Below are 23,156 nucleotides of genomic sequence, written 5' to 3' on the forward strand. Positions count from 1 at the left end.
AGTGTGCTTTTAAAATTTTGTTGACTAAATAAACACCAAATTTAAATATAAAATTCTTTTGATGTCGAAATTCGAATGTAAAGAAGTCTGACCTTTACAAAAACTTACATATGATACTTCACACATTTTAATATTATAGTGGTAGTGAGACGAAGAAGCTTGTTGAGTGAAAATAAGGATTCTCCTCAATTTTCTACTTTCCAAATTCTTGGTTCAAACACCTCCTTAATTACAAACTTTTGAGTTAGATTAGAGTAATCTTTTCTCTTACATAAATTGTGACATTCCAAAGATTTTTCTAGGATTCGTTTGAGCAACCAAAACCATTTTGGTTGTAGTCCTATTCTCAACTCGAACTTTGTTATTTCTTGTTGCTTCTATTTTATGTTAATTAAACAATTAATTAGGGGTGAGCATTACATATTGAAAACCGAGTCGATTAACCAAAACCAAACGAATCAAAAATGGTTGGTTGCAGGGGTCGATTTATTAAGGGTTGGAGAGTACGTGTCCTCCTCCAATTTCTAATTTTCGTATTTTAATATTAATTTTGAAGTGTTAGATTAAAATATATGTTAAATAATGTTTTATTGTTATTAAATTTTGTCTCTGGTAGAATGACTATGCACTCCCTTCAAAATTCCAAGACTTTGGGTTCAGTTATGCAGTACTCCTACATATGATTTTTAGTGTTCGACGTTGGTTTCAGAAAAACTGACATTTTTTAAAAATTTCAAAGGTTTATTAAAATGACCTATCAATATACCAATGATCAATTCGTCCTCCCTCGTAGTCAAAATTAGTTTCAACATCTACTAGTTGGTTCGATAACAATTTGATCCAAAAAATGACTTCTATCGAACGTTTGATGTAAATTCGCCCAACACAACCAAAAGAGTATCATATGCATGAGGTAATTGTATTTTACAATTTTACCCTCACAATAATCCCTTGGCGGTTTCTTAGACCGTCCTAGAACGTCCTTTTCACATCGTCAAACTCTGTCAATCTTTGTCTCTCTCTATATATACATATTTAGTGGCACTCTGTATTTTAAGCTTTTCTAACTTTCCTTCTGATGAAATCATTCCAAATTCTCTGAAAACTACAAAGGTCTTCAATTGTTGGGCCGAGAGATTAATCTTCCCCTTCGTTTTCGGAGGAGGAACTGGAGAAAATCTAGCCCTTGTTTAGTGGCTATGTGATTTCTGGTGTGTGTCTGTTGTGTTTTTGTTCAGGTGGGCATTTCTGATTTTAGCTTGTTTTTAGTTTCGAGGTGGTTTTGCATGGAACAACGTGGTTTAAGCCTTAAAGAGATGTTTAATTCATGACTTTATGAACGTGTGTGGAGATTGTCTCATAAAACAATTTACGTCTGCTTGATATGTTGTTTCTAGCTCAGTTTCTTAATTTTTAAGAGATTATGTAAAGGATTTGACAACCCTATATGTGTTTCTGTTGCCCCGTTCTCTAGTCAATACACAATCGATTTTGCTGTGAATAGTCTTTTCCATTTTTTTTTTTTTAACCTTGTGTCTCTTTTTTCTTTTTATTTTTTAATCCAGTGGTTGAAGGTGTGAGATGCATGGATCCTACTATCAAGTTAATTTTGCTTCTGATATTCTTCAGCATAGGTTGGTGCCTACCCACCCCTGCCTTATTTGTTTAGATTTCTTTGTACAACCTTTTGTTTTTCTTAAATCATTTTTACCTCTATATATATTCCTTGTCTCTAGTAAAATAATGCGAATCTATAAATTTAAATTTGAAGCTCAATCAGATCAGGTCATATTCATCGTTGTATAAATTGGAGCCTTAAAATTTGTAGTATTTTTTAAGATCATGTTTATTGTCGTTTTTCTTCTATTACTGAACTCATTGATGAACTAAGTTCTTTCCGTTACATGCCAGCATGTGCTTCAACCACTGAAAAAAAATTTGAACACTGTGAAAGGGTTGTAAAGGATTGGGCCTTATCTTCTCTTCATCAAGGTATCAACAATGATAAACATACACTAAAAGATTTACTGTTCTTTCTACATGTTCCAAGAACAGGAGGGCGATCGTACTATCACTGGTAACTTTCAAATCATAAAATTCGGTGGGTATTAATCACTCAAGTGTCGGAGTCTTAAGTGTTTTTTGGTTCTGTTCTGTAACTATGCAGTTTCTTGACAAAGTTGTACCCAAGCTCTCAAAACTGTCCCCTTTCTTATGATAAGCTACGGTTTGATCCCAGGTATAATTTTATGATCCCAAGTATAATTTCATTTTTCCAAGATGATTATCATTTTATTTTATAAATTGTTTCATATGACATTCATTCAACTTTTGAAATGTTATGTCTTACTCGCTTTACTGCCGCCTTGATGTAAAATAATTACCAACCCTTAGTTGCAAACTGAAGTTATGTTTGATGATTGTTAAAACTGTGACATGCAACCTTTGCATGAACCTGATAAATTGGTAATTGAATAAAAATAACTAGGATGTGGACGCATGAGCGGTTTACAAAAAATTTTAGTTTAGTTAGCGCAGAAGGTTAGCTTATATAGATAAACAATGAAAAAATGAAACCTGAATAAGAAGGTTCTGGAGGTCTTATTGTATTCTTAAGAGAACTGAGAATGGCATTAGGAAGGATGGTGGAAGGACATTGTTTAAAAAAAGTTTTCTTCTTTTTTAGTATTGTTTTTTGTTGGTGGGGAGTAAGGGAAGGGTCCTCCAAAGTATATTAGGAAACAAATGGAAAATCAGAACCTTGAAATTTTCTTCTTTTTTTTTAATTTTTTATTCAAGACCGACTCTTTGATAGTTTTGACTAATTTTGTGCGTTTGTATGGTATTTGAATCTGAATTGCAGCAAGACGAAGTGCAGATTGTTAGCTACTCATGATGATTATAGCATGATGGAAAAACTACAGAAGGAGAGGACTTCGGTGGTGACAATTGTCAGGAATCCAGTTGACCGGGTTCTTGGTTCATATGAATTTTCAGTTGAGGTAGCAGCTAGATCTTTGGTACATCCTGACCTAGCTTCTGCAACCAAAATGTCCAAACATGTGCGTGCAAAGACAAATGGAATGTCCGCACTGGATGTTTGGCCGTGGAAGTATTTGGTTCCATGGATGAGGGGAGACCTATTTAGTCGAGTACGTGTCCTGTTGGCTGATCTTGTGCTTCTTAATGATTATTTTCTTTTAACTCAAGCGGAGTGAAGATAAATATAATTAGATCTTGTGCATTTTAATGATCGTTTTGTACTTTCTTGTTTGGTCGGGGAGCTCTATTTCTTTCTCGTTTGGTTTTCATCGATAGTTGATTAATAGGGAAACAACGGAGGTTGCCACTTCTCTGTCTTTAATTGCAGAGTTCAGGTTTTTAGGCTTGGGAGAAGGGATATTGATTTTGGAGTCTCGACTCCTTAGAGGGTTTCTCTTGTAAGTCTTTTGGCATTTGCTGGATCCCTCTCTCGTTTGTAAGTCTGGACAAGTTTTTCTCAGTTGTGTGAATTGTATGGACTGATTTTTGAGGAAGTTAACCTTTGGGTATCGGTTTTGAAGACCTTTTGTGGTTGCTCTTTAGGCAACATTGTACACAGTTGGACCCCTTTTCTTTAATGGGGGGTTTTGTGGGTTTGGTTTTTGAATTATTCCATTTTTTCTCCCTAAAAGTAGTTGTTTCTTTAAATATAAAGCTTTGGGGCTGTTTTAGTATGAATCAGATTTCGATAAGTTAAGCAAGTTGTATTCGTAGTTTGAAGCCAAACCCGTCTGGAACTTTGTTTTTTGGCTTGCTTTAATGGATGATCTTTTCATTTCACTTTTTTTCTGGAACAACTGAAGCTATTTTTCATTAGCTTGTCAATAATGGTTTTCAAGTGCTCAAACTAATAGGGAAAATAGTTCCTGCCACAAACTAATTTGGAGTTGTGCGTAGCTTTGGATGGAGATGTTAGAATCTAACAAGTAATTTTTGTTTTGGCTCTGTTAGCCTATGTTTGTGATCAGGTAATCTTGACAATTTCTCTCTTATTTACTACAATCTTATAAAGAGATTACTGTTTGCCCACTGTAATGAACAGAGAGATGTTAGAAGGCAGAAAGGTTCAAGTGAAGCTAAAAGCGACAGTCCATATGACATGGAGGACATGCTTATGCCACTAAAGGAGTTTGTTGATGACCCCATTGTTCATGATCTTGTTCATAATGGGGCTACTTTCCAGGTAATTCCGAATTAATTTTTGTATTGGCGTGAATAAGACAAACAGTTAACAGTTTTAACTGTTGGTTCTCTACATGTAAATATTTGTTTGTATTTGATGGAATCTCGAGTTTCATTTCACATAAACATTACGTGCATCCTTTGTTCAAGGGTAGGAGGTGGGGAAGTGAAGTTGCTAATTCTCCTCTTTGTTGGGCCCAAGGAGTTAAGCTCATGACTGAAAAACATTAATTCCATGACTTATTAACTTTTTACATGTGCACTCCACTCCTTACCCCAAATGCCCTTATGTGATATGTAAGGTACAACAGTGATATAATTAAACCTTTTTTTTTCTTTTTTTTTTTTTGTAATTTTCCTAGGAATGGTTTTGGTTTTCTCAATATACTCTAAATTCAATGACCTGGAAAGTCGGCCAGTTAATTTGATCCTTCATCTGGTTGAGTGTCTGATACCAAATGAATGCTATCTTGTGGGGCCTTCAAGTAAACGTATTTAGTTATTATACACTTGTTGATGTTTTTTGTACTTTTGGACACCATCAGCTACATCAAGTTTTTAAAATTTTACCAATTCAGAATTTTGTTTTCTTGGGGGTACCCTGTTGTCATGCACTTTTTCATTCTTTTCAAAATGTGATTGACTGATTAAAAGTTCTCAGATAGCAGGACTGACAAACAACTCCTACCTAGCTGAAGGACATGAAATACGTCACTGTGTACAGAAACACAAGAGTCTTGGTCAACATGTTCTTCATGTGGCAAAGGTAACAACCGAAGGTTTCTTAAATTAGAACAGTGGATATATGGACAACTATCTTTCTGATACTTGGCCTCCTTATGGTTGCAATTATGGTAGATGCTTGTAAATCTTGCAGAAGAGGTTGGATGCTATGTTATATGTTGGTCTAACTGCGGAACAGAAGGAATCTGCGACGATGTTTGCAAATGTGGTTGGTGCACAGGTGATTTCACAGCTAAGAGACGCCAAATTTAGCATGGACACTTCAGCTGACAATCAATCAGGTTTATGTTTTGTTCTGTAGCTTTTCATTCAAAGAGGACAACTTTTAATGTAATAGAGACTATGAATCTTTCATTAATGATTACATACAAAAGGAGTGGGAGAGCACCTCTAGCAAAGGGATCAGTAGAAATTAAAAAAAAAGTAGGTGCACGTAATCAAGAAAATCATCAATTTGTCTTCAAGAGTAATTGAAAGCTTTTTTCTCTTCTGTCCAAGACCCCAAAAGAATATTTGCTTTGTTGTGCTTTCACAGGTTATTAATAAATGGCCAGCTCCAGTGAAGCTGTATAGTAATTATATTCTGGAGCTTTGCTGAGACTTGAAATTTGGAAATGAATTTTTGTTAGATGCGAATTGTTTATACCGTTGGAGGGAATTGAAATCTTTCGAGATTCAAATTTTCCACTTGGGTTCTTATTTTTTTAATCCTTTTCCATTCCTAAAAAAATAGTTTCCTTTATTTTTGTTACACTTGTTTTGATAGTTCCAACAACCATGTGTAGATGGAATTAGCTTTCAAAACCTGTTCTGGCATCCATCTTTGTAGTTATTTCTTATTTGTAACCTTGGCTTATTCCTTTTCTGGATCACGATGGTCAAGATCTTTTATTCAAGATTACTTTTCTTTCCAAAAAAGATAAAAAAAAAAAAACAAGGAAATGGGAAAAGTGACCCATGAGAATTAGAAACAAAATGTTTTAAATGAAAGATATATATATTCTACTTGGGTACTATTTTTCCTAATCGTTTATGGCCCATAATAGACGAGTAGTGGTTATTAAATTGTACTTAGTTGCTTAAGATTCTGCTGGTTGCTAATTTACACTGATTGACAGTTCAAAGTTTACTTATCTGGCACATGTTTATGGATCGATTTAGCAAGTGCATTATCTAAACAGACTCCATCCATTTTCATCATTTGGGATGTTTTGCCAATTGGATCTGATTTTCGGGTGAAAAACATTAGTCTGATTTGTATTCACTTGAAAATCCCATGCTATTCTAAATTCATAGGATTTCTGAAGAGTTATTATTTATTTATTTTTTCACTTCAATCTAATGGTTGTCTGAACTTCTAATTTGGATGCTGTATAGCTTATTTTTCAAGAGAAATGTAGGCCTGCGGTTTGACCAACATCTGTTAACATCTCTTTTCAGATTATATCAGCTCTTGGCGTTTAGATTCTGAGCTTGAGAGCAATATTGATCAGGCAAGCTTCTCTCATTGTCTAATCATATTCATATACATAATCCAGGATCTCTATTAATCCATTTTCTTTTACAGAGTAACAGTACCGTATTATATGAAATGACTACTGTCCAAGATGAAAGCAAAACAAAGAGAGAAAATGTACATCACCTCAGAAAAATCACATTTCGGCGATTCATATATGGTCAATTAATGATTTTATTAAGCAAAAAATTTATGTTCCTTTATTTCAACATGCCAGATGACTGTTGCAGAACTAATTGAAGTTTATGAAGGGTGCAGTTCAAGTATGCTAAAGACTCAATCACGTCGTCGATTTGCTTCTTTAAAGAGGATTTCTCCTGCAAATTTCTCAAAAGAGGTATTCAGTTGAGTTGTTGTCACCAAAAATATTGAAGCCTGACTAGAAAATAAAAAGCTTACCCTTAGGGGATCCTTACTCTAAAAGCTTTGCTGAACCATTCGATTTTAAATCATGGTCCTTCGTGTTAAATTTAATGGGGTTTCTCAGAGGTTTGTATTTGGCATTTGAGAAACATATGCAGACTTTAAAGAGTTTTTTCTAATTGTACACTGTTTTTGAAGAAAAAGGGTGATCTTGCTTTTCCAATGAAAAAGAATAGATAAGAAACAATTACCAGTGACATTTTTTTTTCTTTCTTAAAATAATATTTTCGTATACAGATTTTAGTAAAAGAAAATTAATAATTTGGTTTCTTACTGTATGTTCCAAGGGTTTCAATTTCCTCTCCATTGAAAAAGAATGAAACAAGAAACTAATAACACTCCTTATGCCTTTTATCTCTTTAAGAGATTGGAACAGAAGTTGTTCCTTACGTTTCCGATTTTCTTTTTTCTTATTCCTCAATAATACTATATTGCAGGCACGGCGTTCCATTTCTGATGAAGTTCTGCAGCAGATTAGAACGCTCAATTACTTGGATATGGAACTTTTTGAGCATGCTCGAGAAATCTTTGCAATGAGACGTGTACTGATGGGGAATATTGATATGAAAGTGAGTCCTTTTTACTTCTCAATTCCTTTTAGATTTCTCTTCCAACTTGAAATGTTGTCTTCATACTCATCATCTAGGAATCGACAATTTTGATGAACACAGGCATGGTCACACTAAAAAATAACCTCTATTCTAAGAAACACGAGCACTTTTTGTTTGGCTAGCTTGTCCACGTCCGACATGCATCAAACATTTGGATACATTTGTTGGACATGCATTGGACATTCATTAGTTCAACAAATGTGTTGGACACTAGTTGTGCAAGTCAAAATAGGATCAACATTTGATGGACTTCTATCAAACACTTGTATAGTAAGTTAACACGCATAATAAACCTTAGAGAACAAAATACATCAAACTAATTTTTTTACCATAGAAATGTATCTTTATCATGCCCATGTCCTAATTTTAAAAAATGACGCGCCGTGCCCATATTTTATATCCGTATCCGTGCTCCTTGGCCTTTAAATAGTTATACATTCCAGATAATACAAAATCTCACCATATAACAAACTGAAGTGTAAGTTGTCTCATGATTTCTCATGCAAATACAACAAAATTTGCAGGATGGATCAGAAGGCAAATTTGACCGTCTACGTGTGTTCGAGCTATGGAAAATTCCTTCATTAGTAGTGCTTTTTATCTTACTCCTTGTTCTCTTCGTATTTGCGAACGCTCGAAGAAGAGTATCTAAAGTTAAGGTATAGTTGTTGATTTAATTTATCCTCAAAGTGGGGAAGAAAGTCTATGCATCTGTTTGGATTTTAAATTTTTAAATGAATGAACAGTTTTGCCCATCAATCCTGTTTAAGGAATTGTTTATAGTTCTTGCTTACCTGAGATTCTGTTTTTCGTCTCTGATTTTGAAATAGTTTTCTGCATTAAAGGCGGAGACTCTAAGGGGTTGTTTGATTTAAAGTTTTATGGATGTTCAATGATGAAGGAGGAAGGATATTTGCCTTCCATAAGAGGAAGTTATCACTTTACTTTTGCATGAACTTATAAGATATATGTGATCCCTTTAGAATTTGTTTGTTTGATGCAGGTTAGAAATAAGTACTAATATTTCCACGTGAAGCTTACCCTTACCTTTCCAATGTTGATCAATTTGTACATTTTTTTTCTATGGATATTTGATTTAAGTTCTAATAATGGAATTGAGGCCTTAAGATGCTCAAATGTAATAAGTAATAAGTATTAATGGAAATCTAGAACATTAGAATGTGTGAAAAATCAATTGAGATCATAAAACAAAAAGACGATGAAAAAGAATGAGTTGAAAACTATGAAAATGAGGTGAGTTTGTTATTGCAAATAAGATTCCAAAACGCTCGATACAAATATGGGGGTTGGGTCATACTACATTACAACCTTATTAATTAAGGTCCTCAAGTAGCCTCTTTGCGTTGGGTCATACTACATTACAAGCTTATTAATTACAAGCTTATTAATTATGGTCCTCAAAGTAGCCTCTTTTAAGTCAATGATCTTTTCATTGTATTTTGGATTTCAATATTTTATAGCCTATTATTTTACAGCCTACTAATGCAATAATAGTAAACAATTCAGATCCATGATAGGTTTTAGGATAAAAAAAAAAAGTGTTCACTGCTAATTTACGAGATGTAAACCAGTGACATAAAATGAATATATTCAAGATAGAGCAATATAAAATGATATAATGGTTAGGTCTATTTGTTTTACTTGTCTTTCTATAGATTTCAAACAATCTGTATGATTTCACCTTTTTAAAATTTAAGATTTTATTATCTAATGAACTTTGAGAGAGAATAGTAAGAATGTAGTCTAATTATAAATTAATATCAATTAATTATTACTATTAATTTTAATTAATTAGTGAATTTAAACACATTATTTAAACTTACATAATAAACGTCAATTATAAGTAACATTTTATGTTAGGTTAACTATTTAATATAAATTATTACTATTATATTAAAGAGAAATATCTTAAACGAACTAAAAATATAGTAAAATATCAATACAAATATAACTAGTAGTATGTTTGTGTATAAGAGCCAAGAGAGACATGGCCACATACACGTGTAATTTTTCTTCTAAAGGATCATAATACGCAATCATGTAAAAAATGATATACAATCGCGTAGTTCATAATACACGATTGTTAGTTCATGATAAACAATGGTTTTGAAAGTCATAATAAACGATTATGTAGATGATGATACACGATCATGTGTAGTTTATGATATATGATCATGTAATTCATGATACATTATCGTGTATTTTATGATACATGATCACAATTCATGATAATGATGGTTTTGAAAAACCTATGGTAAACGATCGTGTAGTTCATCTCTGTTCATGACACATTGAAAAAAATAATAAAAGATTGATGATTGATTGAAAACAAGGATAATAATATCATAAGTATAATGAAAAATAATAATAATAATTGTATAACAATGATCATGATTTTAAAAAAATTTGCAGAAGAAGAAAAGGTGACCACCCATGTGAAGAAGATGGAAAGAAAGAAAGAAGAAATATGATCTGTTCGAAATTTAAAAGCGGCAAGAACAAACATGAAATATTTTTTGAAAATTGTCGATGTCATGGACTTTTTATTTTGTTATACGAGTCGTAAATATTTTAGATTCTTGTTATATTTATGAAAAATAACATTAAATAAACATATTAAATATTTAAATTTGAAAGATCAAAATAATATATAAAGCTAAATATTGAATAGTTTAAATTTGGAGTATGAAAAACAAAACGAAAAAATAAATGTAGCTAAATAGAAAAGAAAATCTAAAATTAAATATAAAATTTGAAAATCAAGTAATATATAAATCTAAAGGTTTTTTTTTTATATAAAAAATATAACAAACCGACGAAATATTTACCCTATATAGAACAATTTTGAAAATGGAAAAAGTGCGTAAGTCCACAATGAAAATACAAAAAATGTCCCAGTCAACATACGATTAATCGGTCACGCGCGTGTGTAATTTTTCTTCTACACAATCATAATACAGGCTCGTGTAAGAAATGATACATGATCATGTAGGTAGTATCAACATGATGGTGGAGTTCCTTTTCACGATGAAAAAAAAAATGCTTCAAATCTGAACGATTGTGTTGACCACGCTAAACAATTGTGTTAACTATGGTAAGTGATCATTTACATCATATTCACGTGATCATGTAATTATTTTTAAACGATGGAAAAAAGGCTTCAAATCTAAGCGATCATTGACCATGGCAAATGATTGTGTTGATTCGGTAAGCGATCATTGAGATCATATCCATATGATCAGTTAGTTCTTTTTAAACGATGGAAAATGAGCTTCAAGTCTAAATGATCCTGTTGACCCATGCTAAACGATCGTGTTGACTAGGTAAGTGATTATTTAAATATAACTTTGATATGATATTTAAACAAAGTGATATTTAAACGACTTGATATTTTGGAAGAGGAGTTAGAAGAGAGAAGATGAAGAAATAAATAAATAAAAGATAAATAAAAATAAAAGAAAGAAAATCCAGAAGAAATGGTGAAGAAATCTAGAAGAAAAAATGTGAATAAATCACAAAGAAAAAGAAAGATTAATGAATCGTCCCAGTATCAATTTTAAATTAAAAAACGATTTAGGTATTATTTTCAACTAAGTATAAAATTAGTTAGAAAAATATAAAAAATCTTAACAAATAAATATTTGAAAGATCAACTTTCATGTGTAAGGTAAAGCAGTTGGTTGAAGGTACACAATCAACTAATATTTACTAAATACCAACTTATGACTTCTAAAACTAAATAATATAGTCAAATACCGAATCCATCGCTACTAGAAAACTGAAATGTAATGATGCAAATTATATGTCATAAACAGTTTCTGTGATACAGATTTTGCATCTTTGAAGCTCTTGTAAAGATTAGACATTTAATGACACATTTAACGTCAATAATCAATTTCTCCTCTCATTCAACATCTGTCACGATTAATTGAATTTTGACATAATTAAATTATCATTGTTGAAGTCCAAATTGGTTTATTTTTATAATATTTTCGTTATTGACGACACTTTTGTTGTGTCATGGATTGACTTTTATTAACAATTTTGTTGATACAGACACTTCTTCAATGTCATTATTTTTCAGATCATACCATGGTTTTTACTAAAGGTGTTCACAGTTTGGTTTCAAACAAAACCACAAAATGCAAAAAAAAAAAAATCTCATACAAAATCGAATAGAACTGCACATTTATGACAAACTGAATCAAAACCAGACCGCATATGTGGTTCGATTTAAATCCCAAAGAATTTCAGGCCACCAAAGCTTGGAAATCTCGTCTCACCTGTTCGGGTCAAGTGAATAAATTTTTGAAGAGCCTGCGAGCCGCTTAGTAAGAAAGGATTGTGGAAGAAGAAAAGAAAAGAGAGCATGCGCGAACAAGAAATAAGAAAGATGAGGAGAGGGCCTTGCGAGAGGATCATACAAAGATAGAAGAATTAAGAATGAGGGAGGATGAGAAGCGAAGACAACAGGAGTACGCACACAAGACACACATGATGGCGACAAAAAGAGAAAAAGACAAGGCACACGAGGAGGATGAACGTCTTCGCCAATTATCTGCAAAGAAAAAGCAAAGTATCACCTCCCTAGAAGGAGCGAAGAGTAAGTTAGCGGAGGTGCAAGCCACTAAGAAGACAAAACTTGATACCCTCGCAGACTTAAGCGAGTAGGTAAACAGGGTGGCCGCCACAAATGAAGCGATAGAAAAACAGGAAATTGACCACATGGATATTGTGGCTGAAGAATTGACACAGAAATTGAAATAATGAGTTGTACGGAATCATTAATGCAAACTGAATAACTCGAGCTTCTAAGCAGCAAATGTCCTCAGAAAGGAAAAAGCCAAGGCAGGGACATCCATACCTAAGGATGATAGAAAAAGGGAAAATGATGGACACCCAAGATCTAGAAAAAATCATAAAGATTGAAAATTGCTATCTTTTAATGGGCTACTACCCGACTTTCTCTACGGTCCAATCTGTCGCGACGTGATCGCTACGCGGAGCGACCGACCTTCCCGTTTATTTAATTTTAATAAATAATTTTGGAGTCGCCACCAACCATATTAGGGTGTGATTGGTCACCCAAAAAAAAAAAAAAAATGGTCTGCGTACATTCAGAGATTTAAGTTCGGGAGTCAGTTGTGTGTAGGGAAGGTGTTAGCACCCTACAACACCCAAAAAATGGTTACCCAATTTTATCTTTTAAATTAAATTATAGAGGTTCACAAAACAAAGTTTTTATTTAGGTTTTGTTTAAATGTCCCATGTTTATCAATTCATATCGAAGAAAGTAAAACCTAAGCATGAATTGATGATTATGGGTGGCATAGGAACCATTAGAAAAATTAAGTTTATTTTTGTTTTAAAAAATTTTTATTCACCTTAAGAATATTAAGATACCAAAACTTGATATTTTAATATCTATCATAGGTGTTTAATGAGAAATTTCATGTATCTAGAATAAAAACACTACTCAGTCTCATTTAAAATATGAAATGTGTTTATTTAAAACAATCTATTAATTAAATTTCAAACGAAAAAATTTCATGGATTCATGGAATTTAAATTATAAAATCCATAAAAAACAATACTTTTCTCCGATTTACATTTTTATATTTCAATTGGAAAATGAATAATAACAATGAGCAAAACATTATGAAATTTGAAAAATACTTAAAGGGTAATATGTTGAGATAAAATAAATGCATAAAACAAATACATGATAATGTAAACAATATGCAAAATGTACAAGATGATTAATTAATACAGCAGAGGCAAGATAATTAATTAATGCAGAATGATACAAAATAACTAATTAATTCAAAACATGTAAAATAATTAATTAATTCAAAAGGATGCAAAATAATTAATTAATTCAAAAGGATGCAAAATAATTAATTAATGCAGAAAGGTGAAAAATAATTAATTAATGCGGAAATAGGCAAATTAATTAATTAATTCAGAAATATGCAAAATAATTAATTATGCCAGACGAGAGTAATAAATAATTACTCGAGGATGTCAAATGGGTGAAATAATAATTAACTGCAGAGTGTCCAAGTGGATGCAAATAATTAAAACATGTAAAATGAGTGTCAAATGATTAACAGAACAACTAATTAATGAGTGATTTAAATGAATAATTAAGACATCACCCAAATGGATGCCAAATAATTAAGCTAGTATCATCAACTTGAATAAAAAAAAAAGAACTTACAAGGTTTGCCTTAAATGCAAAATGTTCTGGGTTGATCCTCTTCACCTCTTCCAAAAAAAAATTCTTTTACGTGTCACTCTTCTCTATCAAATAATATATAAAGCTAAATATTGAATAGTTTAAATTTGAAACTTAAATTAAACATGTAAGTATGAAAAACAAAACGAAAAAATAAATGTAGCTAAGTAGAAAAGAAAATCTAAAATTAAATATAAAATTTGAAAATCAAATAATATATAAATCTAAAGGTTTTTTTTTATATATAAAAAAAATATAACAAATCGACAAAATATTTACCCTATATAGAACAATTTTGAAAATGGAAAAAGTGCGTAAGTCCACAATGAAAATACAAAAAAATGTCTCAGTCAACATACGATTAATCGGTCACGCGCGTGTGTAATTTTTCTTCTACACAATCATAATACAGGCTCGTGTGAGAAATGATACATGATCATGTAGGTAGTATCAACATGATGGTGGAGTTCCTTTTCACGATGAAAAAAAAAATGCTTCAAATCTGAACGATTGTGTTGACCACGCTAAACAATTGTGTTAACTATGGTAAGTGATCATTTACATCATGTTCACATGATCGTGTAGTTCTTTTTAAACGATGGAAAAAAGGTTTCAAATCTAAGCGATCATTGACCATGGCAAATGATTGTGTTGATTCGGTAAGCGATCATTTAGATCATATCCATATGATCGGTTAGTTCTTTTTAAACGATGAGAAATGAGCTTCAAGTCTAAATGATCTTGTTGACCCATGATAAACGATCGTGTTGACTAGGTAAGTGATCATTTAAATATCACTTTGATATGATATTTAAACAAAGTGATATTTAAACGATTTGATATTCTGTAAGAGAAGTTGGAAGAGAGAGAAGATGAAGAAAGAAAGAAAAAAGGATAAATAAAAATAAAAGAAAGAAAATCTAGAAGAAAAGCCGAAGAAATCACAAAGAAAAAGATGCGAATAAATCACAAAGAAAAAGAAAGAGATTAATGAATCGTCCACGATATCAATTTCAAGTTAAAAAAAATTTAGGTATTTTTTTCAACTAAGTTTAAAATTAGTTAGAAAAATATAAAAAATCTTAACAAAGAAATATTTCAAGGATCAACTTTTGGTTGGGGTATGCATGTGTAGGGTAAAACACTTGGTTGAAGATACACAATCAACTAATATTTACTAAATACCAACTTATGACTTCTAAACTAAATAATATTAGTCAATTACCGAATCCATCGCTACTAGAAAATTGAAATGTAATGATGCAAATTATATGTCATAAATAGTTTCTGTGATACAGATTTTGAATCTTTGAAGCTCTTGTAAAGATTAGACATTTAGTGACACATTTAACATCAATAATCAATTTCTCCTAACATTCAACATCTGTCACGACTAATTGAGTTTTGACATAATTAAATTGTCATTGTTGAAGTCCAAATTAGTTTATTTTTATAACATTTTCGTTATTGACGACACTTTTGTTGTGTCATGGATTGACTTTTATTAACAATTTTGTTGATACAAACACTTCTTCAATGTCATTATTTTTCAGATCATACCATGGTTTTTACTAGAGGTGTTCACAGTTTGGTTTCAAACAAAACCACAAAATGCAAAAAAAAATCTCATACAAAATCGACCAGAACCGCACGTTTATGACAAACTGAATCAAAACCAGACTGCATATGTGGTTCGGTTTAAATCCCAAAGAATTTCAGGCCACCAAAGCTTGGAAATCTCGTCTCACTTGTAGGGTCAAGTGAAGAAATTTTTGAAGAGCCTGCGAGCCGCTTAGTAAGAAAGGATTGTGTGGAAGAAGAAAAGAAAAGAGAGGATGCGTGAACAAGAAATAAGAAAGATGAGGAGAGGCCCTTGCGAGACGATCATACAAAGAGAGAAGAATTAAGAATCAGGGAGGATGAGAAGCAAAGACAACAGGAGTACGCACACAAGACACACATGATGGCGACAAAAAGAGAAAAAGACAAGGCACACGAGGAGGATGAACGTCTTCGCCAATTATCTGCAAAGAAAAAGCAAAGTATCACCTCCCTAGAAGGAGCGAAGAGTAAGTTAGCGGAGGTGCAAGCCACTAAGAAGACAAAACTTGATACCCCTCGCAGACTTAAGCGAGTAGGTAAACAGGGTGGCCGCCACAAATGAAGCGATAGAAAAACAGGAAATTGACCACATGGATATTGTGGCTGAAGAATTGACACAGAAATTGAAATAATGAGTTGTACGGAATCATTAATGCAAACTGAATAACTCGAGCTTCTAAGCAGCAAATGTCCTCAGAAAGGAAAAGGCCAAGGTAGGGACATCCATACCTAAGGATGATAGAAAAAGGGAAAATGATGGATACCCAAGATCTAGAAAGAATCATAAAGATTGAAAATTGCTATCTTTTAATGGGCTATTACCCGACTTTCTCTGCGGTCCAATCAAGGCGCTCTAATGAGAGAAGTTTTTTATAGGTGAAACAAAGATAAGGTTGGATCTGGTCGAGATATTTTATGCAGCAAATTTCCACCCTCAGGAATCATATGTCGTAGTGGAAGGAGAGAAAGTCTCATTTACTTTGGAAGAGATTAATGAGTTGTACGACCTACTTAATGACCCTGAAGCATACTCCGACCAGAGCATTATTGATAGCCCAATGCGGAGAGATGCGAAAAAGGTTAACCAATTAATCGCAAGGCTAAGGGCTAAGTGGACAAAAACACCAATTGAAAGACTTCAAGAGTTCCCACACCAGTTGACAACCAAGGCAAAAGTCTTAGTGTTTTTCGTTAAAAAGATCCTTCCTACATGTTATGATAGCGCAATGCCCTTGGAGTATGCGTTAGTTCTCTATTATATCATGACAAAGCAGACGTTTAATCTATAAGAAATTATCAATAGAGCAATTCTTGATTGGTGAAGAAACTCAAAGGGAGCAACACCATTCCTATCTACCTTGGAGAAGTTGTGTCTAAAGTATCTACCAACCCTAGCTAGATTCCCGCAAACTAACATAACGACAGGAAATTACAACCTCACGGGTCTGAATCGTATTCAAACTGTTCATCACAACAAGGAGGAAGCGCAAAGATTAAAAACACAAGCGCCAAAAGAAGGAGAGGGTTCATAAACCCAAGAATCTCCATCATTGCCCCGCTCAAAAGGAAAACACAAACTGCATGGAAAGTGGGTGGTGTAGACAAAGAGGACCTAGCTCTCCATGAGCCAAAACATAAAAAGTGGCTAAAGGTGCCTATTAAGAGAACTTTGATTTTAGAGTCGTCTGCCAAATCATCCCAAGAACAACATCATTCGCTTGACAATGATGCTGATGATGAAATTGATCCGCCACTTCCTTGCAAGAAAATCAGACTTTACCACCACATATTCCTGAAACACAAACCACACCTAGTTTAGTTGTTGATCCCCCATTACCATCCACTCCTATATCTCCTAGCCAGCAAAGTCCTCGCCTAACCCTTAACTTCCAAATCCAACTCCCTCATCACTCACCTACATTTAAGAACACCCTCACTGGCCAAACTCCTATAAGAACTCCTTCGCGAAAAACATATGTGTCGCCAAACCACTTATCTAGCCAATCATCCATCATTAACTTGGAGTCTGACCCAAGTGCGTTGAAAGTTCCTAAGAAAATTACACCTACCAAGGATAATTCAAGTGAGCTCACGACAGACGATGTTTAGACCATACACAAAAGAAGAGGAATCAAAATGCATTGCTCTAACCTTTGAGTTACATAAGCCCTTATATTAGGGATACATAGTTCAAATATCTCTCATCTCATTCTTTTTAGAAAAAGGGAAAGGTAGATGCAATCTAGCGTTCATCCTCTAAACTTCAATATCATTTTAAGGCTTATAAAATTGACTCTTAATCAGTGATGCATGAAATGGTACCACAAATCTTGAAAGATAATAAATCAAAAGGAAATGAGAGTTTCAGCTTCTTACTTGATTAAAAGATTTAGTATCAATGAATAAGAAAAGGACAAGAGAATGTGAAGGACGTTAAGTGAAATTCACGATACAAAACTTGAGTCCCCAAGTCAAACTATATGATCATATTAAACGATGGACTATATTTATGAGAAGCTCAAGATAAAATTCTATCATACAACTTGAAGTTGTGAAGTTGAGGCAAATTTGAAATGACTCGTGGATGTGGTTCAGCATTCGTAATAAGAATTTGATTGCAGAAGAAAAGTGGACTACCTTTCTACTTGGTACTTTAGTAATTAGTACCTTGATTATTATTTCCAAGGTATGATAGTTTTGTGGTAGAAAAGACAAATAACGTTCACGTGTCAGCTTATGCAATATGTCAATGAAGACTAGAGATGTTGCATGCCAAGTAAATAAAAAATAAAGCACCAAGTAAACAAGGAATAAAGCAGTCAGATGCCAAATAAATAAAGAATAAAGCATCAGATGCCAAGTAAATAAAGAATAAATCAGTCGGATGCCAAGTAAATAAAGAATAAATCAGTCGGATGCCAGGTAAATCAAGATTAAAGCAGTCGGATGTCAAGTAAATAAAGAATAAAGTTGCGGGATACCAAATAAATAAAGAATAAAGCTGGTGAATGCCAAATAAATAAAGAATAAAGCTGTCGGATGCCAAATAAATAAAGAATAAAGCTGTCGGATGCCAAATAAATAAAGAATAAAGCTGTCGGATGCCAAATAAATAAAAAATAAAGCAGTCAGATGCCAAATAAAAAAAGAATAAAGCAGTCTGATATCAAATAAAAAAAGAATAAAACAGTCTGATGCCAAATAAATAAAGAATAAAGCAGTCGGATGACAATTAAATAAAGAATAAAGATGTCGGATGCCAAGTAAATAAAGAATAAAGCAGCCGAATGACAATTAAATAAAGAATAAAGTAGTCGGATGACAATTAAATAAAGAATAAAGATGTCGGATGCCAAGTAAATAAAAAATAAAGCAATCGCATGCCAAGTAAATAAAGAATAAAGCAGTCAAATGCCAAATAAAAAAAGAATAAAACAGCAGAATGCTAGGATGCCAAATAAATAAGCAGCATGTCAAATGGGTGTCAAATATTCAACACACTTAACCACACAATAAATTGAAGCCTAAATCTAAAGAAACTAAGCATAGCAAATCGGCTTGGTCTAAATCCAATAAAATTGAAATCACACTAAAAGAATTCAATTCAAACAAAATTTAAAGTATGCAATAATTACCAAATCAATTCAGATCCAATTGAAAAAAGAAAGAGAAATTACCTTTGAAATACCTTGATTTGGAGATAATGTTCTTTTATCAACCCTCCCAAATAGGTCGAATGAGCAGATAAAAATATTTGTACACTCCATCCCTACAAAAAAATCTTCATTACAAAGTTGATCATTTTTTAGAGCAATGGAGTGAAGGCATACAAGGAAAAAACAAAAATAGTGGGGTGGATTAGTTGAGAAAAATAGAGAGGGGAAACCACTTTTTCGTTTATTTATTTTTTAAAATTTCTTTCTGTTTTTTATTTAAAAGGTTGAATTTAAAATTTGAATTCAAATTCAAACTCTTATATAAAAATAAAATGAACATAAATAAAATGAATGAATGAATATAAAAAATAAAAAGTGAAGAACAAAATGTGGTATCTATAATATAAATGCAAAGATGATATAAATCTTTTATGGAGAGACAATGTATTCCTTAGTTTTGATGAAGCCATTGATGATACAAAAGAATTACTATGAACAAGAATTTCTAAATTCCTTATTGCCAAATGTATTTCCACCCCGTAAACTTATTTTAAAGAAAGGTTGTCCCATAATGCTTCTAAGAAATTTAGACTCATCAAACGGTCTTTGTAATGGGACAAGAATAGTGTGTCGAGACTTTGGAAAACATGTGATTTTTTTGAAATAGCAATGGGCCAACATATTGGCAAGCATGTCGTCATACCGCATATACCTTTGAGTCGTGCAAATGATGAAGGGTATCCATTCAAATTTAGGAGGAAACAGTTTTCAGTACACCTTAGTTTTGCAATGACCATTAACAAGGCACAAAGACAAACAATACCACATGTTGGAATTTATCTTCCACAAAATGTCTTCTCACATAGACAATTATATGTTGCACTTTCCAGAGGCGTATCGATGAAAATGGCGAAAATTCTGTTGTATACAGATGTTGGAAATGTAACAAAAAAAACATTGTATATAAAGAAGCACTCATTTAAGTATGTCTTTAATATTATTATTTTTAAAATTTATCATTGCATACTATTTGTTCATTTTAGCAAAAATATATATTAACTAGGTTCTCACATGCAACACACGTTTATATACTATATTAAAAGTGGCTTATGGAAGAATCATTTTTGGACGATTTTACCCTTTGCCAAATTCTAAATTTACAATATCAACTAAATTTAATTTAATTTTTATTTATGGTTATTTAATAAATATAAAAAAAATATAATTATCATTAACCATTTATAATTGTTTCAAATTTCCACCTTATTATTTAAGAGATCAAGAGGTTAAAGTATGAAAAACTATATCTTATTATTAAAAGTTAAAAGTAGCTTCAGGGGAGAATCATTTTTGGAGTGCTATGTGTTTAGGAAGCTTTTTAAGTACATATATATTATCTAGCACACATCTCGAATATTCCAAACTTTTACTATGTGTTCCAAAGTCGAACTTCCACCGCTCTTAAGTTCTATAAGTGCTTTACGCATGTTTAGGAAACCTTTTAGGTATATATGTATTCTCTTGCACACATCTAGCACATTTCAAACTTTTACTATGTGTTCCAAAATCGAATTTCTATATCTCTTAAATTCTATGGAGTGCTTTTATGCATATTTAAGATGCCTTTTAGGTACAAATGTATTATCTCGAATATATCTCGTACATATCTCACATATTTTGCACACATTTCTCACATGTCTAGCACATTCCAAACTTGTGAATCCCGAAGAAAACATAATAACTAGTGAATTATGAAGGAAACACAATAACGGATGAATCCCAAAGGAGACCCAACTGTAGAAGAACACATCACTGCAAGTATGAGGCAACTACTAGTAATCCATAACGAAATCCACATATGTAAGTCGTATCATAAATATTAGTCACATATTTAATCAACATGTAAAATCACCCTAAATCACATAAAACAAATATATAATTGATCACTGGATTAAATATTTGAAGTTTAGAAGTTGTAAGGTGTTTGCAAAATGTTTGTTAGATGTTTGTACGACACAAATAGTGGCTAAAAGCTCCTTAAACCATGTGGAAAATCTTCCTAAATCACCTATAATTGGTTGGATTAATCATTTGAAATTTGAAAGTTGCGAGATGTTTGCGAGATAAAAAAGAAAATAGTACCTAAAAACTCTATAAAAAATGTGCAAAATCACCTAAAATAAGTATCAAATTGATTTAATTGGATATTTTCAAGTTTAAAACTTGTGAGATGTTTGCAAGGTAAAAAAAATAGTAGCTCCCTTGATGTGTAAAATCATGCTAATTTTTTCATATTAGTTAAGAAATCGTAAACTCAATTTAAAAAATCGACTTTAAAGAATTTCTCCATAAAAATTTCGCATATAACAGTAAAAAAAAATACTAAATTAACATTTACCAAATAGCACGACAACTTAATCAAAAGTGACAAAAAGATTAATAGTAAGTTTGAAAGAATAAGTTTAATAAAATAGTAAGTAAATCAAACTTTGGGTATATACACTTATCTAATTTCACATAAACAATTATATGTATCATTTTAAGGAAAAAAAAAAAGCAAATCAAACACAAAATTTCATAATATCTCATTTTGATTTATTTATATCATTTTAGAGAAAAAAATTAATTTATTTTACGCAACTTCCTAATTTAATTTATTCTTTATTTATTTATTTATTTATATATATATATATATTCAATATTCAATATTTAATAGTTGTAGAATGTGTCTCTAATAATGCAAAAAAAAATTCACTAATTTTACCAAAATAGTTTTGAAAACACTCCATATTCCCACTTTTTTTTTTATTATTATATCACTCCATGTAAAATGTAGTTGGACTACTATTTATTAAGTTAATAAAAGAGATTGTTTGTTAGTATTTATGATGGGTAGTGGTGACTTTCTTAATTCTTAATAATTAAAGGAGCTAAACAAAACTAGGCTATAAAGCCAAATTTTCAAGGACTTAAGTGAACATTCTAATGTTTTATCTTGAGACGTTAGGAATGCTCAAGCTACGTCAACGCATGCAGGACGTGACATGTTTAATTATTAAGTTAATAAAGAAGTATTTCTGTTGTGTAATGATTTTCTTATCGCTTAATAAGTAATTAAAGGAGCTAAACAGAACTAGGCGACAAGGCCAATGTTTCAAAGACTTAAGTGAGCATATATTTTGGGGTTTCATCTTGAGACGTTGGGAATGCTCAAGTCCCATGGCATGCAACATAATGAGTTAAAGAACGCATGTAAGACAAAACGTGACATCAATTTTATGATTACCTTTGAAAATCATTCATGCATTAAGAATATATTTACCCAATTATAATTCAAAATTGGTGTAAAGTAATAAAGTTCCATTTGATTGGTGAATTGTAGTAAGCCTAAATCACTAACGTAGTTGAATTTCTTTTGATCGTGTTTATTTAGAATTACAATATGTTACATTTATTGTTACCTTTACCATTTGACCCTAAACGATAATGGTAACAGTAAAGGTAAAAGTCATACTAAAATGTGACAAATTTATAAATTCTCATACGAGTATGTAATAATATTTCTATCTTATAATTATAACAATAACATTAAAGAAAGTATTGAGTCTCATATGTAATTTTCATGCAAAATCAAATCAAACATCATTCTTTTGCATGAATTATGACAATGTGTAGAGGAGGTTGAAACAATTTGATTATAGATTTGGAGACGAAACATAAGTAAACAATAAATGTAATCAACTAGGGACTACTTTTTACATTTCTATCAACATATCGTTTACGTTTCACATAGGATAAATGTGGCCTAATTTTCAAACATGAATAAACTTCTTCAAATGTTGGTTTTACGAAATGGATGACTATAATTAATGAATGAACAATTTTCAACGACAAATTTTGTATTAGTAAATTGATCCGTGTATAAAAGTTTACAAGTCTAATTCATACCATTACTATTTCTACATAAATTTACGTTAGGTTTTTTCAAACATTATTATTTTTAAATTAATGAAAAACAATGATTACATTTATCAATGTCTACCAATATGTCGATATAGCAACACATATTAATGTTTGTGGGGGTGGGGTGGAACTAAAAAAGGAGGAAAGAGAAAGAGAAA

The 23,156-nt window shown here is 31.9% G+C and overlaps 1 protein-coding gene and 1 long non-coding RNA gene across 5 annotated transcripts; one reads left to right on the top strand and one right to left on the bottom strand.

Moving 5' to 3' along the window:
- The first annotated feature begins 1,036 nt into the window (after positions 1-1,036).
- Positions 1,037-8,300, top strand: LOC116404616 (protein-tyrosine sulfotransferase-like). Of its 3 annotated transcripts, none has more exons than XR_004217578.1 (13): positions 1,037-1,238; positions 1,566-1,634; positions 1,912-2,077; positions 2,168-2,239; positions 2,864-3,152; positions 4,085-4,225; positions 4,886-4,990; positions 5,102-5,249; positions 6,409-6,461; positions 6,536-6,601; positions 6,743-6,821; positions 7,345-7,476; positions 8,043-8,277. XR_004217578.1 is itself a non-coding variant. In XM_031887662.1 (13 exons), exons 2-13 carry the CDS (start codon positions 1,586-1,588, stop codon positions 8,181-8,183), a joined length of 1,482 nt encoding a protein of 493 aa, XP_031743522.1. In that variant the 5' UTR covers positions 1,037-1,238; positions 1,566-1,585; the 3' UTR covers positions 8,184-8,300. The 3 variants fall into 3 exon arrangements, 2 of the variants coding, with proteins under 2 accessions (XP_031743522.1, XP_031743527.1); XM_031887662.1 differs by having other exon boundaries at positions 6,702-6,821; positions 8,043-8,300; XM_031887667.1 differs by lacking the exon at positions 6,536-6,601 and having other exon boundaries at positions 6,702-6,821; positions 8,043-8,300.
- Positions 8,301-15,195: 6,895 nt separating this feature from the next.
- Positions 15,196-19,960, bottom strand: LOC116402482. Of its 2 annotated transcripts, XR_004214874.1 has the most exons (3): positions 19,748-19,960; positions 19,057-19,148; positions 15,196-17,444 (listed from the first exon to the last, which is right to left on the bottom strand). It is a non-coding gene; the product is annotated as an uncharacterized LOC116402482 (long non-coding RNA). The 2 variants fall into 2 exon arrangements; XR_004214876.1 differs by lacking the exons at positions 19,057-19,148; positions 19,748-19,960 and adding an exon at positions 18,017-18,421.
- Between the last annotated feature and the right edge of the window lie 3,196 nt (positions 19,961-23,156).

This window comes from Cucumis sativus, chromosome 1 (assembly GCF_000004075.3).
Source record: "Cucumis sativus cultivar 9930 chromosome 1, Cucumber_9930_V3, whole genome shotgun sequence".
Taxonomy (NCBI): Eukaryota; Viridiplantae; Streptophyta; class Magnoliopsida; order Cucurbitales; family Cucurbitaceae; genus Cucumis; species Cucumis sativus.